At 30.9% G+C, this 12,254-nt stretch overlaps 2 protein-coding genes across 25 annotated transcripts in view; both read left to right on the forward strand.

Moving 5' to 3' along the window:
- LOC134715563 (gamma-adducin-like) overlaps positions 1-3,557 on the forward strand; it is a 50,601-nt gene extending 47,044 nt beyond the window's left edge. For all 21 annotated transcript variants that reach the window (XM_063577816.1, XM_063577809.1, XM_063577814.1 and 18 more), the window contains one exon: positions 626-3,557. In XM_063577816.1, coding sequence (XP_063433886.1) covers positions 626-745 — 120 coding nt within the window. In that variant the 3' untranslated portion in view covers positions 746-3,557. The remainder of the gene's footprint in view (positions 1-625) is intronic.
- Positions 1-12,254, forward strand: part of LOC134715564 (leucine zipper putative tumor suppressor 2 homolog) — a 456,927-nt gene that overhangs the window by 208,564 nt on the left and 236,109 nt on the right. The gene's annotated exons all lie outside the window — the stretch shown is intronic.

Raw genomic sequence — 12,254 nt, forward strand, 5'->3', positions numbered from 1 at the left:
TTATTTTATTATATCCTCACCCATGTCAAGTTGTTTTTATTTACCTATATGACCCTTTATTTAATGGACAAAATTACACTTTTAATTGAAGAAAACCAGAAGTTGAAGACAGTAATACATGATGTTCATTTGTAAATTCGAACAACAATTTAAAGGTCAAAGGAAGATAACTGAAGTCACAATACTGCTAAGCCATATATAAAATAATGTAAAATTTAAATCAACAATTGGAAAGCAATATTTAACCACTCAGTGGGACTAAAGGAGGGTACTCTTCTTGTTTGAAAATAATCACTTCAATTGTTTGTCTGTCTTTTAAATTTTTAGCCATGGCGTTGTCAGTCATTTTTCAATCTATGAGTTTGACTGTCCCTCTGGTATCTTACTCCTCTCTTTTAATTCATCAGTGAATGTTACAGCTCTCTCTTAGTCTTTTGCAATATTTCGGTATTAGGTTTTGAGAAGGGTTTATTGTCCTGTGAGCAGTTTTTTGGGTTTTTTTTTTTTTGGTAGCAGGTATTGAAAATGTACTTTATATCTTAATCATGTTAATAACAGCACATAAAAGGTTGATATGAATTTTCTGAAATATCAAAACTTTATGATTATTTGTTATTTTTTTCAGGGATCTCCAGTGAAAGAACTTCCATCCCCATCAAAAGACAAAAAGAAGAAGAAAAAGTTTAGAATGCCATCATTCTCAAAAAATAAGAAAAACAAGGAGAGCAAAGAAAGCACATTATAAATAGAACTATTTGCAAGCTATGTGATGTTTCGTCCTTGTGTTTCGTTAGTGTTGCATGTTGGGAGAATTTGTATTTGTAGGGCATGAAATTAAATGGTCGTGTGTTGGTTCCAATGTGGAAATAAAAGCAGTTTTAAAAACTGAATTGAAATTTTTTTCTTTCGATGTTGTTCGATTGACAAAAAAAGAATAAATTTATTAAGCTTGGCCTTACAGATAACAAAACACGCGGACCAGATAAATGCTTGTAACATTTGCTTGCCATGGTGTAAAAAGTTTTAAGAAATTTAATATTCAATTTTGATTATGTATTCTTAGCCTTTCTTTGTATACACAAAGTTCATTTACTCTTTAGAAACTGCCTGTTGAAAATAGTTTGTAATTTATATCTAAGTAATATGTACATTAAGCCTAGAAACCAGCATGAATGAATAATTTTGATATTTTTGTTTTTAGAATTTTTTATGTTTCACATTTTGCATTATATATTTTGATCATCCCTGTGCCATTGACATGAATGAAGGTGTAACGTGAATTAGTGCTCACGGTTTATTGATATCTGCTGATTTTGATTTGCATTAAATTTCATATATTTATTAGCCTGACCTTGGTCTATAAATAGGCTGAATTTTTGCTGAAATAAATTTTTAGCCTAAACCTGATTCATGAAGCATAAAAATTTCTATTTTATTTGATAAAGTTAATAAATCTTTTTGATTCAATTTAGCAATAAGAAGGCTATATGGCGTTGTGTTAAATTTCAAAAATCTTTTCACAAGACATTTTTCTGAGGGATTTCAAAATAGTACAAAGGGCATGATTTTATTTACTGCAGTACTGTACAAGAGCAGGTTGTATTTTTATTGTATAAAGTTAGTTTTATTAAATGATTAAATTTTTATTATTGTTATTTTATCATTTGTTGAACTGCTTGTGTGTGCAATTGTCTCATGTTTTCATGTCTTATTTTCAGTTTTCGTTTCATGGAAATGTCATGATAAAATATGTTTAATATGACACTCTGGGTATTTAGTTTTTGCTATACATGATACAAAGAGTTAATACAAGTAGGTGTAAATACATTGTATGGGATTGTTAAGGAAATATATCAGACATAAATTGAGCAGTGTTGGAGACAATCAGAATATACAAAATTGATAGAAACCAGTTGAGAGTAGTTTTCCCTTTTTATTATTCAAAAGGAATCATTCATTCTGTTTTCGCCTTACAGGAGAATCGTGCATTTAATACAGAAATTAAAATGCAGAAGCATAAAATGCTAACAAATATGGTGGTTTAATTTCATTAAATTGGAGGAAAAAAATGCATGTTTACAATTTTGTGTATGTTGATTATTTTTTCTCAATACTGCTCGAAATCCTAAATTGAATTGCTCAGTAGAACTTGAAACCAACTTGTAGGTTTAGAAATAGAGAAACAGTTGTATGTAATACGTTCTCTTTGTATCTATAATGTACAAATACTTAGTTTTAGATTCTTGGCATAATATAACTACATACAAAAATTTACTAATAATTTGATAGTGCAATTTTTTTCTTATATAATTTGACACAAATATTGTTTTTGTAATTATAAGGTTGACAGTTTTCACTACATGGCATTCTTTGAACTCACAGAAAAGGGCTTTCTAATTTTTGAAGGAATTAGGGCATTAGGTATAACTTTACAACCAGAAAATGATTTTAACACTTGCTTATCCATTCATACTTCATAACTGAAAATTACAATAATGCTGTCTCTTAAGACTCTTTTGACAAATTTTGGATGGCTTTTGTGAAATTGAAAAAAATTGGTCATATGATTTTTCTGATGATTATTAGTAAAAAAATACAGAATTTGTTAAATGATAATTTCATGTCATTAGGTTTGTTTTATTCATACGTTTTTAGTAGTCCCAAGGCATTTATATATTAATGCTATTCATGTTGCACATATAATGCAATATTTACATCGTTTAATACATGTACAAGGTATAGAAATTGATTTGCGTTCATTTCATTCAATCAGTGCATTCTTCGTGCATATTATTATTATATATATAATAATTAATTTAATATAGATTGAAAATAGAAATGAAATATAGTCAATATAAAAGAATGTATGTTTAAGTGTTGGACAAGTTGCAATTATCTACCATTGGAAAATGATTTTGAATGTATTGTTTATAATTGAATTAAAAGGGAATAAACCAATCACTTTCCAAAATTCTAAACAAAAATTTCTTTGGGACATTAATAGTTTTCATAAACCAAAATATGAATGTTGTGTAGTAAACTATATATATTGTAAACATTATATGTCCTTTTATCAACATCCTGTCTGTATAAGTTATATGTAACAAATTTTAATACAGCTATGCATTTTTTAAATTTATTTTCATTTTTATCCATCTATAAACTGCCTTTTTTAAATCAATTGTGTATGCACCGTTTAAGGGAAAAGCGACATCATTTAGAGAATCTACAAATCTTACACTATAAGATCTGAAAATATGATAAAGATGAAATGGTATAAAGCAAATAAGTGTCATTTTCTATGTGTATGTTTGTTGCAATTGTCTTTATCAAGGATAAACAAGTGAAAACCTAGTCATTACCTGTAAACAATTGATTTAATATTATTTTTGCTGAAATAAAACAAAAAATTAGCAAGTTTCACAAAATTTATATTGAATATTATGCCATGTTACTTTTAGTTGCTATACTAAGACTATGCTTATTTTTTCATGTATGTCTGAATGCTTGCAATAGTCATCTTCATGCAGTGTTCAATAAAGGAATCCATACTTCAATGTATTTGTTCAGTAATCTCAAGCCATGTGGATTCCAATTATCCTACTAGTGCAGATTGTCAAGTTTAGGGCAGGTGCACTAATATGACCATTTATTGAAAGCTTGATATGCAGTATGGATTTGACTCATTGTTGAAGGCTTTACAGTGACCTATGGTTGCTAACATCTACTTCATTTGGTCTCTGGTGGATAGTTGTCTCATTGGTAAGCATACCATACTTTCTTATAAGTCCCCTACCAATGGAGTCGAAGGGGACTTCAATTTGCACTTGGTGTATCTCTCCATTCATTTGTTCAGCGTGTGTTTTCCACACTTTTATTTTCTTCATGCTTGATACATTGATATGATATTTTGTGTATTGTTTTATCATGACAAGGTACATATCAAGTTTGATTTTGTGCAGAGTTTATAGCCCTTGGACTCAGAAAATTCATGAAAATAATCAGTTTTCCACGTGTTTTTTTGTCATGCTTGAAGATATTGTTTTGAAAATTGGTATATAGTTTAATCATGACAAGTTACCAATCAAGTCAGAATTTTGTTCCGGTCTGATGATTTTGTACAGAGTCCACTGAAATAATCAGTTTTCAATAGATGTAAGAAGATGTGTTATGAGTGCAAATGAGACAACTCTTCATCCAAGTCACAATTTACAAAAGTGAAACATTATAGGTCAAAGTACGGTTACAGAGTCTTGGCTCACACCTAACAGTGAGCTATAAAGGGCCCTAAAAATTACTAGTGTAAAACCATTCAAACAGGAAACCAATGGTCTTATAAATATATATATTAGATGTGTCAGGCCCCTTTCCAAAAAGTTGAAAAATCTGCAATTTCAATAACACATGTGCACACAAATATGATGGTAGTCTCACATTTATAAAATCAGCTCAAAAGCTGGAGGCGTATAGAAAAAAAATCTGTATAACTGTTTTTTCAATAATTTATCAAAGTCCAAAGCCAGTAATTTTAGCAAAAATTAGCAGAGGGGAACGAAACTGAAACTTGATCTGTAACTCATCATGGTTAACTCACCTACCAAAACTCAGCCCAATATCTGTTTAAAAAAAAAATCAGTATAAATGTGATTTCCAACAATTTCTCAAAGTACAAAGCCTGTAAATTCAACAAAAATTAGTGAAGCGGAATGAAACTTAAACTTGATCTGTAACTCATCATGGTTAGCTCACATACCAAAAATCTGAAGGTGTTTAGAAAAAAAACTCTATAATGGTTTGTTGCGGAATTATGGAATATCGGACAAGGGTAAAACTATATGGTATCAACAACTTCATTGCGGGGCCATACAAACAAGAAATGAGAAACACTTATAAACCACTTCAATAAACATTAACTACTAAACATCAGATTACTGACTTGGGACAGATGCAAACAATTGCAGCCGGATTAAATGTTTTAATGGCACCAACCCTTCAAAGGTTTCTGAAACAATAGTGTTACATCCCAAGATAGAAGGTCACTATAAAATATCAATTGAAATGACTTTACTCAATCAAAAGACATGTTATTGGGAACCCTATCATAGTTTTCCATAGATTCACCTGCAAGTAACCTGTCGATTTAAACTTTTGGCAGTTCTATTGTCCCATCTAACAAATACAAAAGGTATTGTTCTCTGTTTAGTTTATTCACTGGGACCTTTAAATTTCTTCCAAGAGAAATCTATCACTCATTGATTAATTTACCTCAACAAAAAATTGAACTGTCAATGATGAAAAAATACTTATACCAATACTAAGCAAGGACTCACAAAACTGCATGTGGTGTTGTATTTATTCAATACCAATATACACATTTTTAATGTGTATATTATTAATACTGATTCAAAAATTAAAAGTTCATTTCTGATCAAATATTCAATATTTTTGTGTGTTTGATAAATAAAAATTTGAATATTATTTTTTTTAGATTAAGGTCTTCATAAAAATGTGAAAAACAACAAAAACATGCAAATTCATTTGAAAATACTAAAAACTGTGTCTGAAATAAACTTTTTATTATTAAACCAGATTTTATATTGAACAGATTGAAAATATATTAATGATATATTGAATAAATACAATATTGCATACAGTTAATGTGAGTTTATAGAAGTATTTCAATAAAAAAGAAGATAATTTTTTGGTCAGGTAAATTAATCAATGAGTGATATATTTCTCCTAGAAAAAAATTAAAGGTCTGAGTGAATAAACTATACAGAGAACAATACCTGTTATATTTGTTAGATGGGACAATAGAACTGCGAAAAGTTTAAATCGACAGGTTACTTGCAGGTGAATCTATGGAAAACTATGATAGGGGACACAAGTGGACATACACTGAACAAAGAAATTTGATCTATGATACAATGTGAATACAAAATCAATCAAATAAAATGAGGGATGACTAAAGAAACAATATTTTATCGCTGTGAAATGTGAAATAATTGCAGAAAAACAAAAAAAAAGTTTGCACCAAAATTTGCCATTTGCAACATAAGAAACAGGTTTAATGAAAATAATTTTGTTACAGCCGAAATGGAGAAAGGAAATATTTTTACAAATTAAACGATAAAAATATAAAGTAATACAAAACACTTATCAAAGCTGGTATATAGACCATATATATCCCTGAATAAGTAAACATCAAATAACCCAAAAAAAGCATTACAAATAGTATCAACAGGTCAAATAAACAAGAAGGTAAGATTTGATACTAATCAGAGAATAATATCATCTGAAACACATCCCAGGGATTAAATATTTTAAGGTCATGGACAGTCAAAGAAGACATGACTTGTGCAATGCCAAAAATAGATACATGTATATTGACAGACAGAAGGATAGTTAGGAGTTCACCTCTTTATAGGTTAAAATGATTTCAACACTTGTGGTCATGCTTGAAGATATTTACTTCCTATTTATTATATAGTTTACACCATGAGTGGACAAGTCATAAATCATGTTAGAATTTTGTTCTATTACAATTTATTGTTAATGATCTTTCATAGGTAGGGGACCTGTATTTCACAGAATGCTTGTTTATATTCAAAGTGCAGGGAATGTCAAGTGGAAGAAAAAGAGTGCTATTTTTTGTACAACCGCAAAAAAATTTGGGGATTGTATAATGGTATGACTCGGCATGGTTGTCGTCTGCGTCGTCCAAAGACTCATTGGTTTCAGGACAATAAATTTAGTTAACGTGAATGGTTCTCTTTGAAATTCAATAAGAAGGTTCAATACCTCAAAAGGAAGGTTGGGATTTATTTTGGAGATGATGGTCCCAATTGTTTAGGAATAAGGGTCCCAAAAGGGACCCAAAACAAGCATTTTTCTATTTTCAGGATGATAACTTGTATATAAGTATTTCAATTTCTCTGAAATTGTTCTATAATATTTAATACCATAAGTAGAAGGTTTAAATCAATTTTGAGGGTTATGGTGCCAACAGTTTATAAATTAAGGACCAAAAACAAGCATTTTTGTAGCTTCTGGACAATAACTAGTATGTAAAAGTATGGATCTATCTAAAATTGTACCACAAGGTTCCATATCACAAAAGGAAGGCTGGGATTGAGTTTGTGAGTAATTGCCCCATTCATGCAGGAATTAGGGGCCAAAAACGAGCATATATCTAGTTTCCAGATAATCAATTGTGTTTAAGTGTATGGATCTCTCTGAAATTGTAGTACAAGGTTCCATACTACAAAGTAAAGGTAGGGATTGAGTGAGGGGATAATTTCTTTATGGGGGGATTCACAAAATTTTGAGGGGTTCAAATTTTTTAAGTGGTTTAAATTTTTTTTATAAAGTTTCAAGAAGAAATGTTTAATTGCACAGTATTGCATAATGGATTTGTAAGATCTTGATATTTGTTTTGTGTCAGAAACCTATATTATGTTAAAAAGTTGATAACAATCCAAATTCAGACAATATCAAGCTTGAATGTTGTGTCCAAATTTGGCCCAACTGTTCAGGCTGTTGCCGTCGTATCAGACTGCGCTCAGCGAAGCATTTTATTTGTGTGTGTAATCAACAATTAGTAAAGTATTTAAACCTGGAAAGAGCCCCAATTGTCTCATGATAGTTTGATTGCCTCACATCATGTGGGAGGTCACAGATATTAACTTCCCTGGCAAGGTCAAAACAAAGACTTGAAAATGGGTATTGCAAACTAAGCACCATTTAATTTGCCACTGGACATTAGACAGCTATCCATTATCATCTTTAAACCAATAGCCTTAAATCGTATCTTAGAATATTTGTGTACTATGATATGCTGAATCTATTAAACCGTGTACTAGTATTTAGATAGATTTAGGGTATTGTACCATAATTGGTTTTAGTCATATTTCCAATTGTTAGTTTAGATCACATTCATTTTTTTTCCTCAGAAACCTCTGCTGTGTCCATACTCGCCCGAACTGTTTAGGGTTCGATCTCTGCGTTCGTATGAAGCTACTCTAAGAGGAACACGTTATTATTTAGCTTATCGAACTAAGGAATGGAATTGTTTTTTATTTGGTATGGAGCTTCTTTATATTGAGTTGTACCGTGTGAGCAATTTAGACATCCTACTTGCAGTCACTATATGTTTGCTGTTTGTTTGAAGTGTACACTCATTGTACAAAAAAAATCCTCAAGCTTTTCATGCCTTCTATGAAAGGGATTGATCAGTTATACTGCAGTATACATGTTACCTGGAACAATTCCATACAAGAATGCAGGTTCAGACCCTGTATTGATCTTGTGGTAAACTTATGAGTTTTTATTGTGAAAAACTTTTGTAGCTGGTTAACTCTGGAAAATCTATCAAAATTACCTCTACCTTACCAATCAATATGCCACTATTAAATTTAGATTTTAAACATTTACATTTTGCATGTGATGAAAAAAAACGAGATTTTGGTGTGTTCCTCAAAGACACCGCAACACAAGTTCACAAAATAAAAATTCCCAGAGGGAAAACTAGGTTTCAACAATTGACAAGTGCCTGCAAATTAAACGATTATAAAGTGAAATTTCCTTTATTCTTCTTTTCAAAGCACTGTTCGAAAGTAAAACAAGATGTAATGGAGAAAGGTAAAAACAAAAATATAAGGCTGTGGATGGCCTATAAGATAGTGTTATAACAATCTATACTATTAAACGAGAAGACCTCATTTTGGGTGTCGCTTCTCTTCTTTCCACAATAAAATAATCTTCATGCCTCTGTGTCCTATATGTACAGTGCATAATCGCGTTTGTCATCCATTCATATGATTATCCAATTTGAGATATTTTGGGAGAAAAACGAGAAAAAAAGGCGTCCGGATATGTTTCCGTCATTGGACGAAATTTTAAGTCAGATTAGACTTCCGGTTTGCGTTTTCTGTATACTTTTATCATACATATACTACGAATAAAGTGTATTTCTGTCTAATATCCGTCATTGAACGAAATTTTAATTCAGATTAGAACTCCGGCTTGCGTTTATTATATACTTTGAGACAAATACATATACTAGGAATAAAGTTTATTTTCTGTCTGATACCATTTTTAAGTTTACTATCAACGGCGGTCACAGAGTTTATTAAATAGAGTGTTTGTATAATATATCAATGACCGCCGTGGATCAATTATTAAACTGAGAATTGAAATTAAAAGAAAATACACTATATCTATAGTAATAAATGAAGCAGGACCTTTTCGGGACGTCGGAAACGGGTGTTTTTAAGATCAAAATTTCAGGACTGACCATTTTGGGATCCGGGATTTCTTTTTTCGTATTTCAGGATGTCGAAATATTTAATAAATATAGTAAATTTGGAACCTCGGGATTTCATGTTCGTAAGACCGGGATATCGGGATGAGGACCGCTCCCGGTGCGATCCCCCCTTTTATGAATGTTCATAATATATAGATAAGCGCTAAAATTATCCATGCGTCATTAAAACTAATAGAGAACTAACAAAAAAAAAAGGATTTCTTTTGTGGAAAAAGGAGGAGCCGGGCTAAAAAAACAATTATCCTGTCCAAAATTACCTTATGACTTTTGATACCTTTTTGAAAATCTCCAGTCATTAAGTTTTTTACAAAAAAATAAAGATAAGGTATGAATGCCATGCAATGAGACAGCATTCCGCAAGAGACCAAAATGACACCGAAATTAACTTTAAAAGGTCACCTTACGGCCTTCAACAATGTGCAAAGCCGATACTGCATAGTCTGATATAAAAGGCCCCGAAATGACAATGTAAATCAATTCAAATGAGAATACTAACAGCTTTATTTATTTATTTATTTACAAAAAATGAACGAAAAACAAATATGAAACACATAAACAAACGACAACCACTGAATGAGGACCCCTTCCGGTGCGATCACCGGGAGGGGTCCTCACCCCCTGACTTGAATGTTCATAATATACTACATGTATGTTCATAATGAAATGAATAGAAAACAAAAAATAGGAATTTTGGAAATAAAGAAGAAGGGTTAAAAAAAAAACCATTTTCCTGTCCCCAAGTACCTATTACTTCTGTTACTTTTCCTGAAATTCACAAGTCAGTAAATCTTTTACAAAATTCTTCCTACAACACTTTACATACTTTCAACCACGCTCTAAATGACCGCGATTTCGCGGGTGTGTTCTAGTAACTTTAAAAATTAGGAGCAATGAGGGTATTGGGTCGGTTCGCTCCAAAGACATGTTCGTATCTTATTTTTATTCAAATAACGTATGTTTTCATGAATAAAATTTGTGAGTTTTTTTAATGATTTTTGTTGATGATTAGATGATAAATTATCAATTGTGTTTTATTTAAGATAACTGTTTTAAAATTGGCATTTACAAGGATTTGTGAAGTCTTACTATTCAATATTTTATTATAGTATCAACACATGCAATACATGTACAGTATATACAGAGCATATATAAAACACAATATAAAACAGAAAAAAAACCAAACATAAACTACAAGTATCATTCTATTCAGAATTATGAGAGACTAAAATAAATTCTATATAAAACTATTTTATTACATAAAACTGTTAAAATAATTTCAGTTTAAGAATATAAAAAGGTATTTCTTCTTCTTAAATAAAAATATTAAAGCAGGTTTTGGCAACCATATCATGATAAATAATACTTCGAAATAGATACACAAATTTACACAAATCCTTGGTATTTACAAGGCTAATTTGGTATTATTGTAAAGTGTTTGGTGTAAAATAAAAAAATCCAATTACTGCTAATTTGGTAGGAGTTAAAATTATGATTTAAAATGAAAAATAATTATTTTTAACAGTTAGTGACGAGTTTACTAGTTGTTTGGAATCTTCAGCCTTTGTTTTATAAGTCTTAGAGACGATTGAAAACTTGTTTGTAGCACAACGCATTTTAAAAGGGTGCAAACGTGAAAGGAGCGAACGTGATTTTCGGCGAACGGACCTGATTTCATGAGCTTCATACTTATACCATGACACAATTATACTGTTTAATATGACAATTTAATTCATATGTCAACATTGCTGACTCTTTGAATTGAATGGGTATCTAGCAGTACATTTTGAGCGTTCAGAAGTGTTGGAAAATAGCAAATTACGGTACGGACTATTTATCCGTTTAATGAGGTCAGTTCAATTGCTAGGGAACCATCAGTTTTTGTTTGTTACCTTGATATATCTTCTTAATCGATTTATTTGATTTAATTTAATTTAAACATTGCCAAGTACTGTTATTTTGCCTTATTTTACACTAAAGATAGAAAAGCTTCCCTATCGTCAGTCTTTGACGGCCTAATCGTATCTGGCACATTGTATCAGAGTTATTTGATTACAATAAACTCATCATAGATACCAGGGGTGGTGGTGTTCTCTAAGCTATCTCAGGATTAGGACATGTCCTAAGACCATCTTATGACAAGTCTTTGTCCTAAGTCGTGATGTCGTAGCTCTCTAGTCTTAACATAGAATATATCACATTTTTCGTCCTAACTTTAGGACACCCAATTACACGGGTGTCATTCGGTTTATCGAGAGAAATGGGCGTGAAAGAATATCTAACGGCGGTCAAGTATTGAGAGACGATCGTGAAAGTTCTGGTAACGGATCGTGAAAGGCATTTAAAGTACATTCTAGTTCAGAATCTTTGAAAAAATCGCTTAATTTTCAAAACGCGGAACAAATCCGAACAAAAAAATATGTCTGTCAAAATGGTTTAACTTCCTCAACATAACTGTGAAAGAATATAAAGAAAATATGAAGTACTTTTTGAAAAAACACAAAAGGCGCAATGCGTGTCTATGGAATTAATTAAAAATCACATGCTTTGTGTACCTATAATGGTCATATTTCAGAATATCATGATATATTTGAAATTTAATCTTTGGTGTATCTGATAGTACAGTAAAATTAAAGTATGTTCTTCCATTAAAAGCGTTAATTTGTTTATGAAAACCTTGAATTTGTTGAATTTCCATCAAAATTGATCGTGAAAGATCAGGCAACGTATTTTTTCGATCGTGAAAGAAAATGTGTGACCAGACTTAATACTAGTAATCAGAAATCAGTTTTTCTATTACCATTTGATAAATCTGCAAGTGGTTGAAGCCTGTAACTATTTTGATAAGGATGAACATTAAAGCTATTATCTTTTTTTCTATTCAACACTTTACCTCAAAAGTTAAAAAAACCCAACTAATAACGTGTCTAAA

Source organism: Mytilus trossulus, chromosome 4 (genome assembly GCF_036588685.1).
Source record: "Mytilus trossulus isolate FHL-02 chromosome 4, PNRI_Mtr1.1.1.hap1, whole genome shotgun sequence".
NCBI classification, from domain to species: domain Eukaryota; kingdom Metazoa; phylum Mollusca; class Bivalvia; order Mytilida; family Mytilidae; genus Mytilus; species Mytilus trossulus.